Source organism: Gallus gallus, chromosome 1 (assembly GCF_016699485.2).
Source record: "Gallus gallus isolate bGalGal1 chromosome 1, bGalGal1.mat.broiler.GRCg7b, whole genome shotgun sequence".
NCBI lineage: Eukaryota > Metazoa > Chordata > Aves > Galliformes > Phasianidae > Gallus > Gallus gallus.
In genome coordinates, this window is record NC_052532.1 from 68,194,562 (window position 1) to 68,221,394 (window position 26,833).

The window sequence follows — 26,833 nt, forward strand, 5'->3', positions numbered from 1 at the left end:
GGAGGCATTTCATAGGAAAGAAATCATGCTTTCTGTAGTGCTGATGTGTTTTTGTACATTTGTGTAGAGATAGGTTACATGATGCCCATACACATCTGTATTGTAATGCTTTATTCATGACAATGTTACTGAATTCTCAGATTGGACGTAGGTTTCATGGGCTGCTTACTGAGGTCAGTGACGGTCACATCAAACCTTAGAAGAGTGAAGTTATTCATCTGTTTCCCATGACAACAGTCATAAAATTCTTTGGCAGTACTACTTGGATTCTCCCTTGTTGTCTACAAAATGTTGTTTACAAAACATTGTCAGGTTCTGTTATCATATCTGAATGCACTCTACCAGCTGCAGCAATAAGGGTCGCTGATCTCAGATCAATCTGTAAAATTCTTAGCAAATGCTAACGTAGAATTTCTGTTCACGTGTCCTATTCACGTGGTTCTCAGCTGCAAATTGGATGGTGGCTCTTTTCCTGTTTCCAGTGACAATGAAGTTTTAATTCTACAAAAAAGCATTCTAAAGATAGAAAATACTCTGTTTTCCAGTAAGAACTGCTATTGGTCTCTTCTTTTGCTTTACATTTAACATCTAATATCTATTTTCTGAACTAGCGTTTCAGAATATGAACTCCAAGAGAAAAGCAGAAACATGGAAGAAAAACAGGCGACAGCTGGTGAGTTCATAAAAATCATGGACTTTTTTTTTTGCTTTTAAACTGATTATGGAAAACAATAGATAAAAAACAGGCACTAATTCTATTGTTTTATGTTCTTTAAATCTGGAAGGCCTTCATCTTTTATAGATGTAGCTCTCTTCAAGCTCTCAGAATTCTGTTTAAATCAAGGTGCTTTAGTGGTTCAGGTTGTGGACCAGCAAAGAGTAGAATGAGCACCAGCTGGATTGGTTCATCTGCTTGTTTCCAGAGCTGTGACTATTTCAGGTTATGGAAAGGCAGTGGAGAGTGGTGCACTGGAGTGATGCCACCTGTGTTTATAGTGCAGGATGGCCAGGTAATAAGGGGCATTCCAGCATTAACTAAATCAAACTGAAGCATCTGTCAGCCATGGGATTTCCAGAGTTTCAGCCATCCCCGTGATTTTTACAGGACAGCAGTTTGCGAAAGTCTCAAAAACCTCCATTTTCAAGTTCTGGAACTCTTACTTTCTTCGTATTCAGGAGGATGACTTCCATTTACTTCCAGGGTTCAACATTCACTCTGCATCTGTGCATACTCGTGTAGAATAATGCTCTTGGGATTTTAGATATCTTGAATTGCCAAATTCAGCTTTCTTGTCCATGCACATAGTAAGGTACTATATATGAATCCCCAGAAAGAGATTTTTGTTAGGTGTAAAAATAGAGTATTCATTTATTGAAGAGCTTATTCTGTTTTCCAGGCATATTCTACTGTTGGGACCCCAGATTACATTGCACCAGAAGTATTTATGCAGACTGGGTACAACAAACTCTGTGACTGGTGGTCTTTGGGAGTGATTATGTATGAAATGTTAATAGGTAAGTTACAGAGCACAACATAAGAATCATTCAGAGAGTCCATTAGTTCACCCAATCTGACCTCCCACGTAGTGCAGGTATACACAGTTATAAGCCTGTTTGGTTTTTTTCTTTTCCATATCCTGTTCTTGCAGGGTATCCACCTTTCTGCTCAGAGACACCACAAGAAACTTACAGGAAAGTTATGAACTGGAAAGAAACTTTGGTATTTCCTCCAGAGGTGCCCATTTCAGAGAAAGCAAAGGATTTAATTCTAAGGTCAGTAACAACAGCTCACTTCTGAGCACTCACCCACACATAATCATCTTCCATTAAGGTTAACTGTTCTGCACGAAGGAAGCTGTAGGTTGGAGGGAAAGTTGGTTTCTTCTCTGTCACCTTCCTTGATGGATTTTTTCAGTGTTTTCCCTTTTGCCATTTGTGTAACATGAAGGAATAAGCTGTAAAGATCTTGATTTGTACCACTGTATAGGAAGAAACCGAGCACACTGGGGAAAAAAATCAGTGACTTTCAAACAATATTTCTGTCTTGTCAGGGACTAAGAAAAACAGCCACTCACCAACATTTAATACACTGAAAGAGATCTCTGAATGTTTTGAATTTACTTGTTGTTTTCCAAAATGCTAGCTTTTCATCCATTCTGCTCGTGTTGAATTTTGGGGAGGGGTTTTGATGTCGTTAAGGTCAGGCAGAAATGCTCTTGACCTGGCAGATTTGGAGGGGCAGATGCTTTGTGGCCTTGATTTATTTTATTTTTTCAAAGGAAATATCACAAGCTTACACAATTTTATTACTGGCAAAAAGAGGAATGCACTTTTATAGGCAGAGCCAAGAACTAGAATTTGTTATTAGTCCAAACAGTGCTCCAGTTGCACATAACTAACATAATAAATACAACCAATATTTACTCTTAATCCAGTTAGTGATACTAACACAGTTCAAATTACTCAATTATTGCAAATCCGTATTCATAATTTGTATAGAACAATTTTATTATGTTTTTAATATCTGTTTCTCTGCTGTTTCTGCTTAACCTCTCCTTGATGCTGTCAGCATCCTGAGTTCTGTGCTGTGAAGGGCACAGAGTATTACTGCTGGGGATTTCTCCCTTGTTCTTGGCTGTATTCAGGACAGTTTGACATATTTTAGGCAGTCTGTTTGTTAGCGTGTCTTGCAGATTGGCTTATGGATTTAGTTATGCCAAGACTATTTACATTTGGGCTTTTTTTTTCTGTATATGGAAGGAGCTAATTACATGTAAAACCACACAATTTCAAGAAGCTAGGCAGAACTGAATTTATAAACATCTTTAATTAATGGGCGATTTACTACAACAAAGTCAAAACAGTAGGTGAGGCAAAAGAGACAATATATACTTTGTTCGGTACAGCTTGGACACATTAGACAGAGGTTATTTGAGCCTAGAGTAAGTTTTAGACAAAGCAAAATTCCTGTATTGATAGAGGTAAAACCAAACTATGTGAGTTCTGACAAAGCCTGAGACCTAGTCTGGCTGTTGTTGCAAAGTTTGTCCTAGGGGCAATGGGCTGCTTTTATGTTAACCAGGAGATGCAACAATTTTAAGCAGTGTGCTAAGACTCCTTGGTACCATGATACTTTTATTTTCTTTTGCACCTGTCAGCATTTATTATAATGTTCTCTTGATTTTTTTCCCCCCCCCCACCTTTTCAGGTTTTGTACCGATTCAGAAAACAGAATTGGTAGTAATGGAGTGGAGGAAATTAAAAGTCATCCGTTTTTTGAAGGAGTGGACTGGGGACACATCAGGTACACATATATATATGTATATATACACCTTTTATAGAAAACATAGAAGTCATGACGGCAAGAATTTCATGCACTGTGATGGCAAGAATAATTCTTTTCACTTTCTCTCTCATTTTGAAACGCACCTACTGACAATCAAGGTGTTCAGGCTGTGCTGGCATTTGTATATCTCATCAGATTTTTACCGTTGTGAGGAGCCTCAGAAATGTCCAGATTGCCTGAGATGGCTCTTCCAGTAATACTGTGTTTTTGCACATGACAATCCATACAGTGAGAATGTGGTTGTCCAGCTCTTCTCATTTCCTCTGGTGTGGAAAGCTTCATTTATCTTTTCAGTGTGGGAGACAATAATGAGCAGCAAAAGCAGTGCCATATCTGTTCATGCTGCATTTGGCAATCTGGCAAAAAAAGAGTTTCCTCATTCCACCCAGAAGTGGCTGTAATGGTAATTGTAATAATTACAGTTGTAATAAGTTTATGCTTACAAATTAATAACTCTCCCACGGTGCCATTTTCCAGTTTTAATGCTTTTGTGGGATATATCACTTCAGTGACTTTAAAAGCTACCTTAAAAGTTTTGAGTATCAAGCTAATAAAGCAGCAGCGTGTCAGTCAACTCATTTTTGGATGAGAGATGCTGGCATCAGAAGTAAGAGCTACAGCTGAAAGGTATTTGGATGAGTTCCAGGCTGGTGGGGGCTGGAATTGTAAAGCAACGTGTCTAATGGCTTCAAACGCAAGTAACATCCTGCTCAGCTGGGTAGGCTGGATCCGTGGAATGAAGGTAACCACAGTGGTTCTTGGTGACATCAAAGATCACAACGATAGCTATATGGCAGATGAGGGTGGAATGCTGTTTCAGCTAATGGAAAAACACATTCTTCCCAGATTTGCCAAGAGGATGCTGATGCGAGGAAACCAGTAAACCTTCTTGTGATGTCAGAAAATAGGCGTCTTTCAAGGACTAAATGGAACCTTTGCTTTTTAAATTGAAGAGATGTTGCAACTGTAAATATCTAAATTAAACAAAGCTGGAACTTCACATATATTTTCTAATATTTGCTATTCTGCCATTTTTTTTCGTTTGTTTACAGGGAAAGGCCAGCTGCAATTCCAATAGAAATCAAAAGTATTGATGATACATCCAACTTCGATGAATTTCCCGAGTCTGATATTTTACAGCCAGGTGAGGCTTCTATCTACAGCATGCCAGAATATTCCTTGGGTTCATTCATTCTTGTTAATGTTCATTTTTCTGATACCCTAATCAAGTTAATATACAGGCTTGATCTAGACATTTTCTTTCAAAAATACATGTTAACCTATGATGTGTCATAGCTTCTACTTCCTTAAAACTTTGGGGCAAAAAGAAAAAAAGATTGTAACAAGCTTATTAGTAAATGGTTTGCATATATTGTAATATATATATATATCATATATATATTGTATATCATATATATATGATATAAACAAAGCCTGACTAGGAGCAGATCAGTGCAGGTTGTTTTTACTTCAATTTTTTTTTTTTTTAATTTTTATGCCAAACATAAAAGTGAACATATTTTTGGGCAAAAAAATTCTGACAGATGATTACTCAACATAATGATTTATAAGCCTGAGAGGCTCTACAAATCATTTTGGAGTTTTTGTAATTGTCAATTTCTATTGTGGGGTAGGAGAAAATCGTTATATATGAAAGGCCTGATTCGCTGACATGCCTAGTTCTCTAGTTCCCACTGCTTTCAATGAATTATTAATAGATTAAAGATAGAGAGATATATAACAGTGATTAGTTGTTGTCAAGTAAAGTGCGGATGTGCTAACATCTGTAAGAATTATTGAAGGCTATTTTTTTCTGAGATGGCTTTTATTTAATGGCATAGAAATTTGCCTTTCCAATGCAAAAACAGTTGATCTGCAGTGCCTGTGAGCTATTTAAGTCCATATTTAGGTAATGCCAAGTACATTTGTATTGGTTTTGGCATCTCAGACACATTGTGTTACTGAAAATGTTACTGTAGATCCAGATACCCAAATGCTCACTTGAATATCAGCGTTTTTGGCACCCAGTGTTGAACATGCTGTTGCAGAACTCTGAGAACAGCAATCTGAGTGCTAAATATAGGAGCCCACTGCAGTGAATGCCAGTGATCAGCACACCAGCTGTGTGGGCTGCTCACGGATAGAACGTGACCAGATCTCCTGCTGGCTGAACCTTGTGGGAGCTGTAAGCAGGGCAGACATCCTAGAATAGGAACATGTGCTCAATGTGCATTGTTCTCTTGGGAGAACTTGGATAAAATTAAAGGGAGAATATAAACAGGAGGGAAATCAACTTTTTGCATGGGTAGATAGTAATAGGACAAGGGGAAATGGTTTTAACTAAAGGAGGGGAGATTTAGATTAGATGTCGGGGGAAGATTTTCACTGAGAGTGAGGTGAGGTGCTGGAGCAGGTTGCCCAGAGAGGTTGTGGATGCCCATCACTGGAGGCGTTCAAGGCCAAGTTGGATGGGGGCCCTGGGCAGCCTGGTCTAGTGGGTGGCAACACTGTGACAGGAGGTTTGGAGCTTGATGATCCTTGAGGTCCCTTCCAACCCAAGCCATTCTATGATTCTATGACTTCTCGGAAGCAACACTTTTTAATTTTGTTTTGTTTTTATTTTTGTATCTGAATTCTAGTGCCAAACACAACGGAACCTGACTACAAATCCAAAGACTGGGTTTTCCTCAATTATACCTACAAGAGGTTTGAAGGGCTCACTCAGCGTGGCTCGATCCCTACCTACATGAAAGCTGGGAAGTTGTGAAACTAAACACAAACCCACAAAAAAAAACAAAAATTACAAACCTCAGGTAGCTGCATCACCAGACCTGCTTGGCATTAGTTATCAATATATTGACTCTGGTGCGCATCGGTTTCACAAGGAAATTCTACAGGATTAGGATTTCTAAGACTACTACTACTACAGGAATTAGTTGGCAGTGCCAGCTGGCTTTTTTTTTTTTTAATATTTGAATATTTTTGTTAACTTTATTATACAAAGGTACTGGAAAAAAAGGAACCATACATCCCTTTGTAACTGCACTGCCTATGTGTGTATAACAATTAATTATGCCTCTGTACTGTGGCTTTGTTTGTACTGTAACCCATCTAATCCACCCAGGAGTAAAACATATCATTTTATGCAGCATTGTCATTACACTGCTCACCTGGTGGGTTTTAGGTATGCAGTATAAAAAACCATAGCCCACGTTTTCAAAATTCTCTGAGCAGTGGCTCTAAGGGTATTCCAGTTGTGGTCTGCAGTTGTCCCATGAGTGTGGCAGCAGTGGAATATTTTAAATAGCAGTGTCCTGTGGGGCCTACTGGTACACCCTCTGGTGTCGATCCTCCTCCCTGCTGGAGGGTTTCATGATCAGGTTATCCCTTGTTCTGTGGGATGTGGGCAGGGAGACGTTCCCTTTGATCTGCTTTAAATGGCAGTTGGTGGGCCCTGTCACTGAAGATGGTGTTACTGTTTATGATGATTGTACGTGTTGGCAAATTCAGAAGAGACAAAGGAACAACAGTAAAGACTCTTAACAGAGGAAAACTTTTTTCAAACACCAAGTTCTGAAAGTACAGCCATTTCCAGGATTGTGTTCTTGCCTCATTTTTGGGACAGGTCATCTTTTTGCTGCTGAGAATTTAAACATCCTTTTCTGTCTGAGAAAAACTTATCCTAGAGAAGTGATGAATTTGCTGCTTTTTCTTTTTCATCTCCATAAGAAGTTCCAGGCAGAAGGGATCTTGTTGTACCCTTCTCTTTCCAGAATACCTGTAGCAGCCTCTGCCAAGCCAGAGGAAGTGGAGTTCCCCGCTGGACTTGCTGTCCTGTAGGCTCTGTTGTCTTCTCATGTCTCTCCCTAATGTGAACCATGGGATTACAAGGGATCGACTGGGTCTGAAGCCCAGTTACCAGAGAACACAACCAACCGTGACTGAATCAGGTGGAGCATATACTACCATTACTCTCAGTCTGCAAGCTGGTGACAAACTGACAGCAGAGATGAGTCAAGGAAATGGAAGCAGAGCCTCCTGTGTACTGGCTGAGATTTTGCTCATCAGGTTAGAAGTCATTCAGAGCCAAACAGCATTCCTTTAACAGCTTGCTGGTATCTAGTTGCTGGCAGATTTTACATCTCTGCCTGTACTAGCGTAATATCTGTAGCGCTTTGAATCTGTCTCAACACAGTAGAGATCTTTGATGTCATTTTCTGGTTACAAAAGGCTTACAGCGGTGAACAATTGACCAGTGATTGAACAAGCAGAGTCTCTATTGCTGCATTCTTCGCCTGGATGGATGAAAAGCACTCTGGAGGCCTCGCAGCACCCATCAGAATGAAGTACAGGATGTTTTGGCATGTGGTAGGGAGGACTCCAACAGACTGACTTTCACAGCAAAATGGAAGTGACTATTTATAAAGCTATCATAGAAATATTTATTGCTGTTAGTCACCATGGTGTCAGCTGTTCTGAATTATTTGTATGCTTCAAAAGCTTACTGTGAAGTGCTCGTCTGTTGCATAAAATTCAGTTTACCAGAAAGGTTTCTGTGCATCAATGGCTTACTGACCTGTGTGTACTTTTCCCCGATCCAACAGTTAAGTTCTTCAAGGGCTTCAGTGATCTTTACTCCAGTATCTTCCGTCAGGCATCTGACATGCTGATTTTCTACAAAGAAGTTTAGCCTGCAGTTCACTGAAGAGGAGTATCCAGTGTGTCGAAGTCCACCCAATTTGCACAGTATTGTGTTACGTTATTGCTCAACTTTGTCTAAACGTTCAGTTTAGGCTATTTCCCATTTCTTTTCTACCCCAAACTTGGAATAATTAACATCACTTTGCTGCTAATGGGACAAGATCCTTCTGGAATTCTCCAGTGTTGTTCTTAGCCATGTTAAGGTAGTGAGAGTCAACTTGAATCCATTCAGAGGCTGTCCAAAATCAGCAGCTCGCTTAAATCCACCTCTGTACTTTGGGATGACTTTCTGCCAGTGCCCTTGTAGCTTCTGAGGCATCTAAGAAAAGGAAATCATTTGTCTGACATTTGGTCTGTTCTACCAAGAAAGAGGATCTTGGACAGAATATATACAAGGCTATATACAAGGCACAAAGTTGGCCCCAAAGGATACTGCTATTCAAATGAGAGTTTTTCTCTGTTTTCATTTCCAGTCTCATTCGTGGGGCACTGTGTGCCAGAAGTGGAATTCCTGTGAGCACTGCATTTCAAAAGACCACAGTTACCCTATTTGTGTAACATAAAAAGAAGCCTTTGCTTGAGCTTGCTAAGACCAGATAAATTTCATGGGAACTGCAAATGCTCAGTAATACTGGTGGTTGTTTTTTTTTTTTCCTGTGGGGTTTGAGGGAGGGCAGATAAATACACATTTAATTTGAAGCTATCTATTATACAACTACGTCTGTACATATTCACTAGTTTACAGACTGGGGAAAAAGCTCAATCCTTGTACTCGTAACACTAAAGATAATAAGCATCTACAATTGAGGACGGTTAATCATATCAGTGCTCACATAGGAGTTGCATCCTTTGGGAAACAGCCTGCAGCCTACTTAGCGTAAACTCCTGTATCGTGGTAGTTGAATTTATTTTTTTGGAAAACATAGCGTTATTTTAATGGATAAGTCGAGTTAAACAAAATATTAACTACTGCTTTTAGGAATATAGACTCTTTTTAAAGGTAAAACTGTGACACTGTAATAGATTGAAGAGAACAGAAGGTTGATCTACACTGGCTTTCAACAAGTGGAAGTGCGACATATCTCTTGCTTTGTTCTTTTGGTCTTATTTGTTTGGATGGTTGTTTTTATTTTCTTCCTTCGGTGATGTTTGTCACTGTGCCATTTATTTTTTGTATTCTTGGAGTACCAAAGATCCTGAAATGGCTTGATGATTGCAACCATGTCAAAGTTTATTTTCTGGAAGTGAGCGTTGTTAACTTCGTTTAAATGTGGATTTCTGTACGCAAATCGTTATCAGAGGTTTGCTGGGGAGATTGCAGCAGGGAAAACCTGAGTGCGTCAGTGGAAACAGTGAGCCTGAATCCGAATTCTGGATCTGAATACGCCAAAACGGAGGAGGAAGTTTGGATCGGAAAACACAGCTGAGCTTTTGCACTTTGTTCCATCTCGAATTGGCACGAGTGCGTGGCCTCGGGTACAGCACGGCAGCGCAGGTTGCTTCATGTACAAAAGGGGTTTTTAAAAAGAATTGCCAGCATTCACGAATCAAATATTGTTGATACTGCATTTGCACTGTTAAATTTGCCTTGCTGGAGAGTTATGTAAGTGTTATTTTTATAGGTCAATTGTCAAACACCTGAGTCGTCGGATACAGTATGGAATAGCAGCATGATGTGGGTGGATTCACCTAAGTGCAAAGGGGCTTGCTCAAAGCTCTCCACTCTACTAAGAGGAATGGGCGTAAGCAGTACAAGGGCGTTGTGTTGGCTCCTTGTAACAAGGTGACTTTCCTCTGTGATGGCAAGTAGGGAATACTGCTGTTTAGCCCAGTTATACTGTAATGCTTAGGAAGTGCTCTCACTTTTTCAATAACACGAGCAATTACAAGCATTGTAACATACTGTACTTTGTCATTTTAATGTTGATATATTACAGCAGCTTGTTCTTGGAGTCAAAATGGCGACTGCTATATTTTTCCTAGACTATTTCATTAGTTGTGGTTGGGAAAGTTACATAGAAGCATTATAAAAATTTATATGAGGCTTTTTACAGCATTTGAAAATAAAAGTAGCATTCTTTTTGTAGAGTTGCAGTTTTTGGGTTTTTTTTTTACATGAGAGTGCTGGGCTTGTTTCTCTTCCAGAACAGGAGACTTCTAAGGTGTGGAGACGCTGCTTTGTGCATTCTCATCTTGAATCCCACTGGATTTTTCCCATAGAAACCCCATCTCACCATTCTCAGTCAGATGTTCAGACAGCAAAAATTACCCGGCTCAGACTCGTACCGACTGCAGCCACATGAAGCTGCTTCTAAAATGGTTATTGCTCTTCCCTACAGGCTTCTCATCTCCTTCCCTATAGACTGTAATTTAGCCAAGAGAGGCTTCCACAGACAGTTGTACTACAGAAATATTCTTGTCCTGCTGCTCCCACTTCCTTCCTGAGTTTAGAGCAGTGGCAGCACGTACAGTTGAGACACAGTCACATAAAACACTTACGGGGCTGAGCAGCTGAAAGCAAATTGGAGCTGGTACCTGATGAGTGGCCTTCTCTGCAGCCCTCCGGTGAGCGCCTTCCACTTGAAGAACGCCGCTCTCAGCAAGTTAATGCAATTCAAACAGAATCTTACCAATTCTGTTGAATGGGATTACGCTCTTCTTGCATTATCTGTTATCTTGCTCTGAGCTAAGGAACTGCAGCCTGAATTCTTTCTCTTCTTACGTTTCCAAATCCACTGTTTCTGAAAAATACAACACTTTAAAAACAAATAAAAAGGCTATGCCTTAGCATGTGCAAAAAGCACTTCTAAAACTAGCTACTTAAGAAAATAGTATGTAGTGTTTATAAAACAATACTGCAAATATCTGAAGTGTGTATTTCATTTGACCTTGTAAGCAAAATAGTTATGATTTAGACAATAAAATGTCTTCTTCCTATGAAGAAAGTAGGAATATCCTGACAGTTTGTGCTGCTGCAGGGTGTGATGGCAGCAGTGGTTCCCAGCTCTGGATTAAAAAGGATTCACTATTCAGGCAGCGCTTCATGTACTTATTTAAGGCATTTTTTTAAATTCTGGAGGTAACCTTGAGTTATCACAGAGGTTCTAAAGTGTGTATCCAATAGCTGAGTTTCACAAATGAAAGGTGGCTTGAATTGCATGTGGCAGTACACTGTAACTGTCAGTTGTGCTGGGCTCTGCTAAGAACGAGTCTGTCTAAAGAGCTTGTGTCTGAGATACCTGCTCCAGCAGCTTCTGAGGCAGCTCAGTGCTGGAGATGGGCACATTAACATAATAGAAGGAGCACAGTCTTTGTCAGTGGTAATGGCCCTGAAGTCTAAGTAGATTTTAAAGAATTCGGTATATTCTGAATTACCAGTTTAATTTTCTCCTCCCTTGTGCTTTTAGCCTGATATATTTTTTTCCCTTTCATTTGTTCTTCAGAATTTTGAAAAAAATATATAGTTATTATCTCCAGTTATTGCAGTTTCAGTGACTGTGCCAAGTGGAGAACTATTCCACAGAGCAGGGCCTGGCACACAGGACCCTATGCTGGAACCGAGTGCCTCCAACGTGAAGCAAAACAGCCCCATTCCGTCCTACTTGCTGCTACTGCTCCTGGCCCTGGAATTGGTATGCTTTGTTGCACAGAACACTGCTGCAGTTACTGTGAGGGAAATTGAATCTGCATTCGTCTCACCACCTCCTGCCATCACTTCTCCAGATGAGCTGATAGCGCAGAGGTTGCTGTTTTCCAGGGAAATGGGGCACATAGGTTTGAGCTTTCTTGCGCTTGGGGAAATTATAACCCAGGTTTCTCGTTTCCCAGTAGAGTCAGAGCTCACCTTGGGACAGCTTGTCTGATTGCAACCAACCCTCAAAGCCCCGTCTTGTTTCTGTACCAGCTGCTTTAATCTGTTTCTAGTGAGTCGCCATCTGCTGTGGCTCTGTTCTCCTGTAGGAACACGTGTGTGGCATCTGCATTGCCCCCAGGCAGCCCACCTTCCACTGGTAACAGCTCCTTCCTCTCCACATCTCCTTCCCTGCCTTCCCTCTGCCAAAGACCAAATCTTTGCTTCTGCACCTCCCCTGAAACCAGATGATGTTGAAAGGGGAACTGGTCGCGGATGAGCTGTAATGTTGAGGCTGTTGTGTAAATGCAGGGTGTAACCACCGCCTCTGTTTTCATGTTTGGGAAAAAGAGAAAGCAATTACAGACAGCAAGTGTTGCATACGCACCAAGAGTGCCTAATAAGTTGTTTCCTTCCAGGGATTTAGGCAGAATCTGTACCTCATTATGGATGTAGGAGCCCAGACTCAGAGCTCAAAGGGGAGGCAGGTACCTTGCCGCTGCCCTGTCCCCCCACATGGAACAGCCACACGCATGGCCACCTGCAAAGCCAAGGGCCGAAAAGGTGACATCAATACGAATGTAACTTCTCCAGTGCCTTACCCAAAGGCTGCAGTGGCTCTGCTCATCTTGGGTGCTGATTTCCCTACGCCGGTCTTTAATAACAAAGGATCAGATAAAACCTCCCATGACTGTTCGGTCAGGTTAGAGTGAATCACCATTAAACTAGACCACGCATCTCAAGGTTTTCAGTCCAGCAGGCTGCCTTTGAGCTCTTAACCAGTTCCCACTGATGTCAGCAAAAGATCCCTATCTAAAGCACAGAGAAATCAGTGAATAAGTATGGTTTCAAAAGCAAGCTGTTTGCTGATGCCATGCCTTTGTGTTCGTTAGAAAAGAGACAAAAAGATTTTGCTCTCTATAGATTTCAATCCATTGAAAAGCAGTACATCAAGAGGATGCTTTTTGGCCTCAAAGACAAACTTGAGAGACTTGCATGGTACTTCCACTATTAAAGAAGCAAATATTACCTATGTTGTTTGATCAACAATATTCAACTGATGCCTCAAGGAAGCTTCACAAAATGTACAATCTCTTTAAATGTGTTTTCTAGCATAGTGGATCATGCTGAAGGAGCTGGGATTGTTCAGTCTAGAGAAGAGGAGGCTCAGGGGAGACCTTATTGCTCTCTATAACTACCTGAAGGGAGGTTGTAGTGAGCTGGGGGTCAGCCTCTTCTCTTGTGTGACTAGTGATAGGACTAGAGGGAATGGCTTCAAGCTGCGCCAGGGAAGATTCAGGCTGGACGTTAGGAAATACTGCTTCTCTGAAAGGGTGGTCAGGCACTGGAATGGGCTGCCCAGAGAGGTGGTGGAGACACCGAGCCTGGTGGTGTTCAAAGAGCGTTTGGATGTTGTGTTGAGGGACATGGTTTAGCGAGAACCATTGGTGAAGGGCGAATGGTTGGACTGGATGATCCTGTGGGTCTTTTCCAAGTTGTTTCCTTCCAGGGATTTAGGCAGAATCTGCACCTCATTATGGATGTAGGAGCCCAGACTCATGAAGCTCAAAGGGGAGGATTTGACCTAGGCTGAGCCCAAGCACTGACTATGCACATCTTAGGAAGCAGACAGCCCAGCACAACTCCTTGGTTTGTCAAGTTCAGTCAGTGAATGATGGATATGTTCCACTCAGTCTGTGTGCTTCAGCACAGTAACACTGGGCAAACAGGGCCAACAGCATTCAACAGACAAGAGGCTCTGCTTTCAGTTAATTCTCTCTTGACTCAGTTGCCCAGATTTAAGGGGGCTTACATTTTCAAATATTTGCATTGCTCCCTTACCCGCTGTAGAGAACAATAAGGTCTCCCCTAAGCCTCCTCTTCTCCAGACTAAACAATCCCAATTTCTTCAGCCATTCCTCGTAAGACTTGTGTTCCTGACCCCCAAAGGCTGTTAACTCTAGAAGAGCCCAGGAATCTGTACCACAGATGCCAAACCTGCTTTAAGCAAGGAGATGACTTTCAGACAGCGCTGTGATAGATCGTTTGAACCTTCTCTATAGGCAAAGATGGATGAGATGATGCAGCTCAAATGCTTCAAGACTGATTGTACGCAAGCTCTATGCTGCTCTCACAGCTGGATTTTGTTTCTTCTAGCCATAACATAAACAGCGCTGGAGCTCAAGGATCCTATTGACCCAGAACTCAGCCCTGGGGCTGCCACTCGTACACCATGGGCACATTTTAATTTCATTTTCAATAGGCTCCCTAAGCAGCTTTATTTGTCCTTGTGTAGAGATCTGTAACAGTAATACTGTTTTTTCAGATACATTAGACATGAGGCTCTTGCTAGACATTCCAAAAATACCAATCTCTGCCACAAATGAGAAGACTCCTTAAGATGTGAAGTTTATTTTGTCTTTAAATTGAAAGGGGTGCCATCAGGTTGAGAGACTTTTAAGCAAGAGATTTACAAGCAAGTATATTACGTTGTGGGCACAAGCCTTGCCAGATAGGACTCTGAAACAACACAGTCACTTTTGGAACTGCTCATCTTTTTGACTTGATTTAATTTTGTTAGGAAACCTCCAAGTAAATTGATCATCCTACTTGTTCCAATGCTTAGATTACAAGAGAGCACAAGTAGGAGTTGAAAGCTGTTCTTAAGTGAAGCTCGTGTCATCGTGCAAGGAATTTGTCAGTGATTTCTAGATCTTTACAGCCAGAATATATATCACTATCACAATCTAATCTGACATGCTGCATACCATAAACCATATACTTCACTCACTGTATTGTGTTGGCGCAGCTTGCATCCTTTCGTGCTACATTTTTGCTTCTCTGAAGGGCTTTTCTAACAGTTACTGAGTGGAAATAATTTAAAGGACATTTTTAAAGTATGTTTTCTTAAATAGGCTGATCGCAGTGTGACTCTGCCACTCACATCATCTTTGAAGCAAAAGTCTCCCGCGTTGTGGGGAAGAACTTTTGCTTTAATATGATGGCACTAATGTATAGAATGCATAGCAAAGTCAACAAATTGCTTGTGATGCCCTAAAAGGTAACCCAATGACCTCTAAGACCACCAATGACCTCCAAGCATAAACCACAGACTAGAAAAGATATTGTTGGTTTTTTTGCTTTTTTTTTAATAGTTTCAATTCATATTTTTCTAATTAGCTATCCTGTTCAGAAATGCTCTAAAAACTTGCTTGTTTCAGGACTCAAGCATTGCTCTTTACATTACTCTGAGCCAGATAGTACTCTAGTCTGAGAGGAAACCATAAACACCTGAGTTCTAGAAGAGAAGTCTGAAAAATCTGTGCTTGTATCTAAAGGTGTGCTGAGTGATGTATTCAATGTATTGGTTTTAAATTCTGAGGAAAAAAGAAAATGCTAACTAGGCAGCCATCACCTAAGAATCTTCTATGTGCAGCATTCTAAGTCACCATGGTATTATATGGCCCAGCTCTTGGTGATCCCTCAGAACAGTATTTTTCTCCATCTTGTCTCTGAAAGGTCTCTTAAGAGCAGCGTGCATGGAGCTAGGTTGGCCCCAGCAAATCCACCAAGAAATCAGCATTCTCTTCAGTACAGTATCTCAGAGAAATGCTGATTTGATGGATGCTCTTCACATCTTGAAGACACATTATGTTTCAGATGCTATTAACCATTTACAGAACAGGAAAAAGGAGGGATACTGCAGACACCTCTCTTTAACTGCTCTGTCACGGGCTATTATTTAACAGCTCTGAGGTTTGATTGTTATTTTTACCCCCTTTAGCAAGTCGTTGTATAAGTTGTTTGGAAAAAAAGAGGTTATCTGATGCTTACATAAAGCATTCTGTTCTCTATTTTATAGCTAAAAGCTACTCAAGGGAAAGTGCTCACCTAAAAAGAGGCAAATATATCAAGTGTGGCCTTACATAAACTTGGATCCTACTCTTGCAAGACTCCAAGCTAACTATCTGCTAAAAACATCAGTTACTGTCAGGTAGGAAATGCATGAAATATTCAATGAGAAGCCCACCCATCACCTCTGAATAAGAAACAAATCTGAGAAATGATGTTTGAAATCAGTAATAACAAATTGGCAGCGTATTGCATTCATAAAAGCTCTGTAAGTACAAGGAAATTAGACATTGACCAAGAAGGGGAAACATACAGGTTATAAAAGTACTACAAAAGCATGACAGGCAGAAACATTGCTGAAGGATTTTTCTGATTTTCAGGCCCAGATATATCATAAACAGCAATAAATAAATAAATAACCGGCATTCGTTGAATTACAAGTATTTCCACTGTTGCATTAAAACTACTAAATAACACACAAATGACATACATCAGCTCTGTTTCTAGTGAATCACTTTAAAGAAAAACCCAGCAGTGCACTGCATTCTGAACGTCCTCGCTGAATGTTCCCATATGGAGGGACTTTGTTTTCAATAGCCCAACGAACACTTTTCTGGAACCACTTAAATCTTACACTCATTTTGCTCTATAGCACTGGCCATTTTCCATTTTCTGTGAAAAATGAAAGATGACAACACTATATTACTAACTCCTTTCTCTTAGTTCTTTCCACTGCCTTTTCTCTCATGTGGGACAGAATACGTTTGCAATTGCTTTCTCTGATCCAAATTCTGTAAGACCAACTGAACCACCATGGGGGAATACATACAGCACTGCAATAGTGACTGTGGGATTATGTACTACTTAAAGGGGAAAAAAGTACCTTCTGAAAAAGCATACATTGAGAACGTCCTAGTAGTGCAATTGCATTTGCTCATCAACATCCCCAGCTGGAAGTCGGTGCTCCCCAGCCAAGTAAGCATATTCTGTTAGAGCAGTTCACCCTCTCTGTTCTTCTGCACGCCTCATCTAGCAAGCATATTGTGCAGACACCTACAGTATTAAAGCCAAATGACAGCAAATCTTGTCATAGAACAACTAGTACAAGATGCATGATGCTGTACCCATGCAGTGCAAAGGCCTGAAGTATGGCCAGCTCACTTAGTAGGAGTATGATTACAGCAAAAATACACTTTTTCCTGGTCAGTATAATGCCAGAAAATGCTGATCAGTTATCCCATCTTAACTACACACGGGATTACATGTGATATCTCCTGCAGACTGTCAGAAGCTGACATCAGCCAGTAAGTTGGTAAGCACCATGCTGCATGGGTTGGATGATTTCTGTCAGAATCACAGTTGTGCAATTGTATCTGCAGGCTATCATATGGAAGAGTATGCAAGTCAGGTACTGATGAACCTGGAACCTAAGAACTTCAGGAGACCAAGGCAGAAGAAAACTCATTTGTAACGCACTTTGGGCTTAGCTATGGGTGCAGCAACAAAATGTAACAGAATATTGATGGGAAGGTTCAACCCTTACTGCCATATCACCAACATCTGCCTCTGATATTGTGGGTGAACATCATAAAATAGGAGGAATTACTTTCAGAGCAGCCCCCATAGAATTTGAAATATCTTGGGAGCTTCAGACTGCAGAGAGGACAGGGCTCAGAACTGTAACCAAGTACTTGTCAAGATCATAGTATGCAGTTTGGACAACTAAATCCTGTGTAAATGTCAGAAAATTATGAATGAAAGATATCTTTGCTTTCTGCTGCTTTTTGTTTGTTTGTTTTCTTTTCTTTTTAACCAGCTTTGTCATTACCTACAAAAATTAGTAATCTTCAATCATGTCACATTAAATTCATAGGTGGTCAAGTGTATTTAGCCCACATCCCTGTGAGGATCTTCTTCATCAAGTTTTTAAAAGTATTTGGGCAAACACATGCGTTTATACACAATGAAAGTAAGTGCAATACTGATCTGCTGTCTTGGTTGGCATGAGGGAAGCAGAGAAGCAAAGATCTGACGAGACTTCTGTTTCAAGGCACTGGCTTCTCCAAGATAAAATGTTAACTTTCCTACACAGATAAAATATTAACTTTTCTACACGGAGAAAACAGACATAGAAGGAGCTGTTGTACGTATATGTGTTTTTGTCTAGCCAGATATATCAAGCTTTAACAAGAATATTTGTAAGGCTTTACTATTTCCTTATTTTGAAAAATACATATACATTTTAAGCAAGTCAGCAACAAACAGTCTCCTGTGATGTGATAAATAGCCTAACTGCCTGTAGTTTTACCACCAGTGGTGAAGTATTTACTACCATGAGAATCCCTCTGCACTGTTTCTGCAGCTCTAGGCTTACTGTTTGACTGCACGTGCTACACATGACTATCCTTTTGAAGAAAACAGAAGTTCAGGAAACTACCTTTCAAGCCATTTACTTCTGCAAAAACAGTACTATTACTCACAGGTTCGTCTTAACTCTTTGCATGCTTACAACTTCTTCTGACCCGGACAGATAACTAGCATTCATATATACTTATTTTCCCTCAGCATAATGCAGTTAATTATGAAAAATACCTATGGAAATAACTATTATTGAAACCAAGATGGTCTTCTGTGTGTGTGTGTATGGAGTCATATATGTATTTTTTCACTTTTAGCCAAGAACGTTTCTACTGCACAGAGGAATTCTGTGGCTCAGGTAAGGAGCTTGTTCTACCACACTTAGAGCTGGAACTGAGCAAGCAGAGGCAATACCACCACTAATGAGCGGGGCAGCACAGCAGGACCGGTTCTGCAGAGAAAAACAAGTATTGCTGTGGTCTCAGCAGCCACACTGTGGGACCGTTTAGAGGTTAGCTCTAGTAGGGTGTCATGGAGCCACTGCCCGCTGCAGCTGCAGCCCATTAAGTCCTTACAAGTGCAACCTGAGGTTCCCAGGCTAAAAGAACACAGTTTGCACACACCAGTACCACTCCGGGATGTGAGCCAAAACACAACGAGGATTATGGGTTAACTCACTTCAAAGAGAAGTGGTGGAGTCGCCGTCCCTTGGAAGCGTTCGAAATAGGCGCAGACAGGGCGCTGAGGGACGTGGTTTAGTGGGCACGGTGGTGATGGGCAGGCGGTTTGAAGAGGTGGTCTTGTAGTTTTCTACCAACCTTAATGATTCTATGGAAAGCGCACACCTGATACCAGCCTAAAACACAGTTACAGCCCCGGCAACTCGGGGAATCCCGGCTTTCAGCCACTCGCTCCCAGCTCCCGTCTGTCTGGAGACGCGGCAACCGTGAAGGGAACGACCCCCTCACCTCACCCCAGCGGCCGGCGGAGACCGACCTCACGCCGCTGCCGCGCGGCCCCAAATCTCGCGAGATGCGAGGCGCCGGGAAGACTGGAAGGGGAGGGGGACGGCGGCGGTGCCGGCGCTGCTGAGGCGGCGCCAGGGAGGCGGGGGGGGGGGTCCGGCTGGGCGCCCGAGAGCCCGCCCCCGGGCCGGCAGGACGGGCCGTTCCTTCTCACCTTAGTTCACCTCCCGCATGCCGCCGGGGCCGGGGGCGCTGTGGAGCGGGGCTCGGGCCGCCCGCCATGGCCGAGGCAGGAGTGGGGAGCGCCGAGGGGGCAGAGGAGGAGCGGCGGGCCGTTGAAGGTGGGTGCGCTCTCCTCTTGCTTCGTCAACGCCGCAGATGTGGCAGCGCACGGATGGGATTCGGGCTGAACGGTTTTGTACGTTCGGCTTAGTTCGTGGCGTTCTGCTCTCTTAATATTCCTTTTTGAGGGTAATGGTGCTTCAGTGTCTTAGGTGTAGCGATGTTGGCCGCTGTGCGCCCGCGCTTGCAGCCCGCTGGGAGCGGTGAGTTGCTGGCACACGGGTGGCTGTGAAGGAGCGGCAGCTGTCCGCGCTCCTCCCGCCTCAGTGCGTGTTGCTTCCTCTTGGCGGAAGGCTGATCCCAGGAGAAAGAAGTGTTGTGCACGGGGCTCTGAGAGGCAGAAGTCGTCGCTGCGGTTCTGCTCGGTCAGCGCCGGTTCTTGAGGTCTAGTTGCTGTCGTTTTAACGTGCTTTGGGTTGGGTTATGTGTGTTTTGACGTTTGTGGGGATCCTGGCTGTCTGGGGGGGAGGCGAAAAAGAGGCATTTTTTCTGTCCTGTGTGTGTTCGGCTGTTGAAACAGTGGTGTAGTTCTTCATGATGCACGTACTGTAAGGGGAGGAAATAACCGTGATAAAGAAGCTCCGTGCGGACGTTTCCATTAAGTGGGAAAGCAGTGAACCATAGGCTTTTATGTATTGGAGGGGAAGAAACCCTACTCCGTGGTTTCTTTTGTTAATCAATGTTTCTACCTGTTCTGCTAACAGGGTTTGAAGAAACAGTCTTGATTAATCAGTATTTTAGAGATAAAATGATCTTCATTTGCATGGAATAAACGCACACTGATATTAGCTGTGAAGTTTCTTCACTTGAGGTGCACGCTGTTGTTAGTGCACTTGAATGTTATTAAAAGCTAACTCTAAACTGGGCAGTTCGTATCAGCTAAGAATTGTCCTCACTGTAAGAGAAGAATCCCTGTGTGTGACTGGAGGTGCTCTGAAAACTCCTTCCCCAGGGCTTGCTTAAACCATGGAAGTTCTGCTGCAGACTTACAAAGTCAGTGTTTTACTTGCAGTGGTTCGAATCAAAAACTTGCAAGAAAACGACTATCCTCTATTCCTTTAGCAGGATATGATTGGAGAGTTACATTGGTGTTAGTTTTTTTGTTGGGTTTTTTTTTTCAGTGTTCTCCTCCACCTCTCCTCCGGTAATAAATTGAGATATATGAGACTCTCAGTTTCTGTCAGTGACCTGATTTGAGCCTGGAAGTGACGAGGAAAGCAGGGTAATCTTCCAAGGGCTTGTGGGTATCTTTACATTAGCTAGTTACAGTCATGCTTTTTAATACACTAATAGGTTTGAGCAAATAATTGGTGTTTTAAGGTCTATTAAGTGGAAGCGTTATTTAATTAGTAAGTTATGATTCCTGATTATTTTTTTCTGAATGTTAAAAACAGATACAGAAAATTTTCAGTTGTCCATATTAATATTCAGTTTACGTTTCTATAATTTAGGGTATTAAAACGTTTCCTTTAATCAACTTGTGACAATAAAAACCAATCCAGTGTTCTTAAGCTGATCGAGAAGAGTTAATTCTCTATTTAGTATTGTGCTTAGGATGGTTTTCTCACTGCTGTTTGCATCTTTCTCCTGTTTCATGCATGCTTATAAAATGCACTGTAAAAACAAAACAAAAAAAAAGCACATCTGTTTTATACAGCACATTTCTACTGTTTTCACAGCTTGACCCAGATGAAAAATGGTTGCCCCAGCTTTAACTGAATGTATACAGTGGGCTGCAGCTTGAATGATAAACTTGCTTTGAGTAGTCTGAATATGGTTTTCATTGACTTGGTATAAAGCTTTAAAAGCAGAAATATCTAATACAACTCTCACTCCTATTTAGAAAGTATGGTTGGTTGTTTTACATGTTTTTCAGACCCGGGGACCTGTGTGGTCGTGCATGAACCTATAAACTTTCTTCTTCATACAGTACTGTATGTATGTAGGGTATTGGTACAGTTTTCTCATTCTTTAATGAAAACCTGCAGTAAGAATTCATTAGAATAATATTAGAAAAACAGTTCTGTGGTAAAATAAAGCAATTTTCTTGATGTTAAGCTTTTTGAAATTATTTGAATCATCAGCTGTCTTGCGTGAGTGTGCGCATGTATAGGTGCAGGTAGATATCCCTAATTGCTTAAGTAGTCAGAGTCAGCTGACATCTTCAAATAAAACATTTGAGTGTGTTGAGTGTTATAAAACTTGTGCATCTTGAGTAGTAACCCAGTTGAGAAAATCTAGATTACTGTAGAATCATAGAATGGCTTGGGTTGGAAGGGACCTCAAGGATCATCAAGCTCCAACCCCCTGCTGCATGCAGGGCCACCAACCTTCATATCTAATACTAAATCAGGCTGCCCAGGGCCCCATCCAACCTGGCCTTTAACACCTCCAAGGACGGGGCATCCACAACCTCTCTCTGGGCAACCCGTTCCAGCACCTCACCACTCTCATAGTAAAGAACTTCCCCCGACATCCAACCTAAATCTTCCCTCTTTCAGCTTTAAACCATTTCCTCTTGTCTTGCTGTTCTCTTTCAAAGAGTTGGCTCCCCTCCTGTTTATAGGCTGCCTTTAGGTACTGGAAGGCTGCAATGAGGTCACCCTGCAGCCTTCTCTTCTCCAGGCTGAACAAGCCCAGCTCCCTCAGCCTGTCCTTGTAGGGGAGGTGCTCCAGCCCTCTGATCATCTTTGTGGCCCTCCTCTGGACCCTCTCCAACAGCTCTCTGTCTTTCTTCTACTGGGAGCCCCAGTCATGATTACAGCACTCCAGATGGGCTCTCACGAGGGCAGAGTAGAGAGGGACAATCACCACCCTGTCCCTGCTGGCCACCCCTCTCATGATGGAGCCCAGGATACTATTTGCTTTCCGAGCTGCAAGAGCACACTGCTGGCTCATGTTGAGTTTGTCATCCACCAGGATCCCCTGGTCCTTCTCTGCAGGGCTACTCTTGAGGACTGCTCCTTCCAGTCTGTATGTATGCCTGGGATTCCTTTGGCCCAGGTATAAAATCTTGCACTTTGCTGTGTTGTACCTCATTAGGTTCACCTGGGCCCACCTTTCGAGTCTGCTGAGGTCCCTCTGAGTGGCATCTCTTCCTTCCACTGTGTCAACTGCACCACTCAGCTTGGTGTCATCAGCAAACTTGCTGAGGGTGCACTCATTTCCATCATCGATGTCATTGATAAAAATGTTAAAAGAGCACTGGTCCCAAGACAGACCCCTGGGGGACACTGCTCATTACCCGCCTCCACCTGGACACGGAACAGATCACCACCCTTTGTTTGCAGCCTTTCAACCAATTCCTTATCCACCGGGTGGTCCACCCATCAAATCTACATCTCTCTAATTTGGAGATTATTAGATTAGATTGTTTATATACCTAGATATTGGGGAGGGGAAGAAGTGGGGGGCAGAATACCCCTGCTTCTCTGTGTGACTGCACTCATGAGGTCTTCGGGCTGAGACCCTTACATCAGGTAAGGACTCAGAGGCTGTGTGCATGTTAGCATTCTGATTCAAAGCAGCAGCATTATTTTGATGTGATCAGCCATCTTTGTTCAGTGCTCACTGCTTTGTCTTGCAGTGCATTTTTTGGTATAAATGAGTTAAACTCTTTTCAGAAGAAATTGGACCAGACATTTATTGTAGGAAGGTGAGTGTTACTCCAGGCCAAATGTTCTCCAACTCCAAACTTAAGGAACTGAACCAAGGGCTGGTTCTCAGACAGCTTTAGAACAAGTGGATTGTAAGGATTTTTGGACCAGTGAAGCAGACAATGGAATTTAACATAAGCTCACTGGACTACTTAAAAACTACAAACAGGGACTTCTGCTGCAACCACCTGCTTCTGTCTATTAACCTGTTGCAACTGTACGATAACTTTTACTAACACAGATGCAGCCTAGTAACTCCCGTGGATGGATTTCAATTTCAGTAAGTCATTTACATAGTCAGAGGAAGGACCACTTATGTGTCATCTTAACTACGCCCACTTTTAGCACACTTTTGAGTTCTTTAAACTTGCCAAAGCTTGAATTCCTTGCAAATGGTTTTTGTGCCTGCCAAGGAAACATACGTTTGCAAAACACACACTTTAATAGCTTGATTATTTAAAGCTTGCTATAGAATGTTTTTCAAAAGATTGGAAAGATGCATCTGTGCTCTTAGAAACTTTGATTCGAAGCAGCTTCTTTCTTCCACCAGAAAGTGTTTCAAAATGGGAAGTTGGATTGTAAACGCATTCTTATTCTTAGAAAGATTGTGTTAGTGTTGCCACGTTGATAACTTAAGCAGCTGCAGAGTAGTTGTCAAAGTCTGTGGTGTACATTTATCCTCAGAATAAGCAGTGTGCCACCCATAGTGGTTTGGGTTCTTTGGTTTGTTTTGTTTTCTGAGGTAGTTAGAAAATATCAATGAATTTGTTTTGCTGCAGTATCCTGGTAGACCGATTTAGATGTTCTTGGCTTTTTTAAACTATCTAAATGAGAGCTGATGGCTTTTTAATTGATGTATTAATGTCACTCTGATAACGTTTCAAGAAAACCTGTGAGGAATAAACCCTATGTTTAGCCAAAAGCTTAACTTTCACAGGGTGGGCCATGGAGTAGTAACGTGTGATCAAGGCAATGATTTTGAAAGGCTGTTTTGAACTTAAACTTGTGAGGCAAACAGGCAGTCTGTGGCTGATATATTGTAACAATTGTGTGATAATTTTATGACTACTTTGGGCGGGATTCATCTCACTTATCCTTAGATATCCATGGCATAGACACTGGCATCTCAGCTAGTTACTTTCTTCTTTGAGTAATTACTGAAGGGAAGGAGGTAGGCACTCTTGCACTGTACTTCATCTAACTGCGAATTTATTTTAGATTGAGATGAATCACCCTAGAAATGTACTTCATCAAACTGATTGTAGGAATCTATTTTAAGTTGAGATGAATCACCCTAGAAATGTCTTCTACTCTCCAAGAGAAACTAGAATGGCTAGTTCAGATGTGGACATGATTACTTGCTCAGATGAATCCCACCATTTATGGCTGATGGAGTTTGGCCTTAACTCTTTTCTGATAGACTGTCTCTGTTTAGGAGCCGACAACATTGGTGGACAAAGGAAAGGCAACTGATGCCGCCTACTTGGACTTGTGCGAGGCCTTTGACATGGTCCCACACCACAGCCTCATCTCTACATTGGCGAGAGATGGGTTTGAATGGTGAACTATATATTGGATATTGGTAGGAAGGTTGCAACCGGAGGGTTTTTGTCTATGGCTCTATGTTCAGGTGGAGCCTGGTGATGAGTGGTGACCTCCAGGGATCTGTCTTGTGACTGGTACGTCATTATCAGTGACATGGGTGATGGGGTTGAGTGCACCCTCTGCAAATCTGCTGATTACACCAAGCTCTGTGTTGCAGTTGTTGCAGCAGAAGGAAAGGATGTCACCCAGAGCGTCCTGTGCAGGCTTGAAAAGTGGGCCTGTGTAAACCTAATGCGGTTCAACAAGGCCTGGTGCAGAGTGTTGCACTTTGGTTGGGACAATCCCAAATGTATGTACAGACTGGGATACGAACTCCTTGAGAGTAGCCCTGTGAAGAAGGTCTTAGGGGTCCTGGTAGATGAAAAACTTAATGAGAGCCCACAGTGGGCACTTGCAGCCCAGAGGGACAACAATATCCTTGGCTGCAACAAAAGAGGTGTGGCTAGCAGGGAGATAAAGGTGATTGTTGCTCTCTACTCTGCCCTTGTGGGGCCCTGCCCAAGTCTGAGGCCCTCAGCACAAGAAAGGCATGGAGTTGTTGGATCAGGGCCGCAGGAAGCCACGAAGATGATCAGAGGGCTGGAACACCTCTCCTACAGTGAAAGGCTGAGGGAGCTGGGCTTGTTCAGCCTGGAGAAGGCTCAGAGGATACCTCATCGTGGCCTTCCACTACTTGAATGGAGCTTAGAAACAAGAAGGAGATTAAACAAACAAACAACAACAAAAAACAAAACCAAAAAAACAACACATGGGTGGATAGTGATAGGACAAGGGGGGATGTTTTTATGCTAGAAGAGGGAAGATTTAGATTAGGAGTCAGGGGAGATTTCTCACTAAGAGGGCGATAAGGCACTGGAACTGGCTGCCCAGTGAAGTTGTGGATGTCTCATCCCTGGAAGTGTTCAGGGCCAGGCCGGATGGGGCCCTGAGTAGAAGGATCTAGTGCTATATCTAGTGGTTAGCAACCCTACCCATGGCAGAGGGGCAGGAGCTTGATCCTTGAGGTCCCTTTCAACCCTGGCCATTGTATGGTTCTGTGGAAACCTTAGAACTGTTAGTAGTGAAAACTTGAGAAACATGGCATGTATTTAGAAAATATTGTCAGTAAGTAGAAAAATCTAGTCTTATATTTTAATGCATTGCATGTGGTTTGCACAGAACAATCGCTGAACATAGGAGTATAGTGTTATATGTAGATTGTCCTTACTTCGTATCCCGACCCTAGACAGTAGTTTTGTGTTGATAGATATTTATGGGCAGAGAAATAGAGGAATCTTTCATTGCAGAGTGGAAGAGGTTAAGTTATTCTTCAGGGAGAGAGCGAGCACCTTGGAATCACCCAGTCCATAGTCAGAGCTATTGCAGAAAGCCCCAAGGGGTTATTTTAAAGCACTCTTGCTGACTTCTCAAAGCTGACCTCGCTTTATGAACTGCTTCAGTCTGCTTCTTGTTCAGTAAGTAGCAGGTATGAAAAACGCTTGCTGTTGTCTGTTGAATTCAGAATAATTACTTTAATACTGAGTTTGGTAGTACTAAAGCTTTAGATTTTTTTCCTGTTTGTTTGTTTTTGAGTCCCTCAGCAAATGCATGTAAAGAATATATGCTGCATGCTTTACATGGCAGGAATCAGTACAGATTCTTGATGTTTTCTATCTTCCTTAAGCTCAAGTTAGATGGCATTTAAGGTGGTATTTAATTTAAGGTGTCACAGTGATGTTCAAGGATTCAATCTATCACTTTGATGGACAAGTTCTTAACGGGTCATTGTTGCTGATGATCTAAACACAGAACTTTTTCTTGGTTTAGAAAAAAGAAAAGGATGGTATTGGGAAAGGCAGAGGAAATGGGTGCAGATATTCAGAGTTTGTTGCCAGAATGCTGGGAAAAAATGTCAGATATTTTGATCAAGTGAAGGATAAGTTGGAAAGGCTGTAAACGGCACATCGTTTTAATTCATTTTGTTTCTTTAAGGGCAGTGGTTTAGAAAGCAGGCTGGCCATCTGTGTGCAAAGGAGTATTTAGGTCAGTGGGTCTGTTCTGTCCTGCTTTATTGAAGGCTGAAAGGATCTGTTGTACTGAAAGCATTCTTGCCTTCGGTACATTTAGATTTCTGTTTAGTAAGTACTCTCTGCAAAGTATGGCTGTGTTTCATAGACGT

General features: G+C 42.1%; 2 protein-coding genes and 1 long non-coding RNA gene across 27 annotated transcripts in view; 2 read left to right on the forward strand and 1 right to left on the reverse strand.

The window, feature by feature from the left end:
* Positions 1-10,133, forward strand: part of STK38L (serine/threonine kinase 38 like) — a 46,856-nt gene extending 36,723 nt beyond the window's left edge. For 7 of the 9 annotated variants that reach the window (XM_046939415.1, XM_040697336.2, XM_046939407.1 and 4 more), the window contains 5 exons: positions 612-673; positions 1,398-1,515; positions 1,650-1,773; positions 3,209-3,304; positions 4,399-4,683. In XM_046939415.1, coding sequence (XP_046795371.1) covers positions 612-673; positions 1,398-1,515; positions 1,650-1,773; positions 3,209-3,304; positions 4,399-4,642 — 644 coding nt within the window. In that variant the 3' untranslated portion in view covers positions 4,643-4,683. Of the gene's footprint in view, positions 1-611; positions 674-1,397; positions 1,516-1,649; positions 1,774-3,208; positions 3,305-4,398; positions 4,684-5,985 lie in introns of those variants that run through there. The other 2 variants (XM_046939420.1, XM_040697334.2) reach the window with 1 other exon arrangement.
* On the reverse strand, positions 8,686-19,127 carry LOC107054070. Its single transcript, XR_001468002.4, has 2 exons — positions 18,786-19,127; positions 8,686-10,788 (listed from the first exon to the last, which is right to left on the reverse strand). It is a non-coding gene; the product is annotated as an uncharacterized LOC107054070 (long non-coding RNA).
* Positions 19,128-19,234: 107 nt separating this feature from the next.
* ARNTL2 (aryl hydrocarbon receptor nuclear translocator-like 2) overlaps positions 19,235-26,833 on the forward strand; it is a 36,831-nt gene continuing 29,232 nt past the window's right edge. For 4 of the 17 annotated variants that reach the window (NM_204133.2, XM_015289844.4, XM_015289853.4 and 1 more), the window contains exon 1: positions 19,235-19,413. In NM_204133.2, coding sequence (NP_989464.1) covers positions 19,353-19,413 — 61 coding nt within the window. In that variant the 5' untranslated portion in view covers positions 19,235-19,352. Of the gene's footprint in view, positions 19,414-19,699; positions 19,799-20,535; positions 20,637-21,290; positions 21,349-25,961; positions 26,141-26,719; positions 26,793-26,833 lie in introns of those variants that run through there. The other 13 variants (XM_046939178.1, XM_046939111.1, XM_046939042.1 and 10 more) reach the window with 13 other exon arrangements.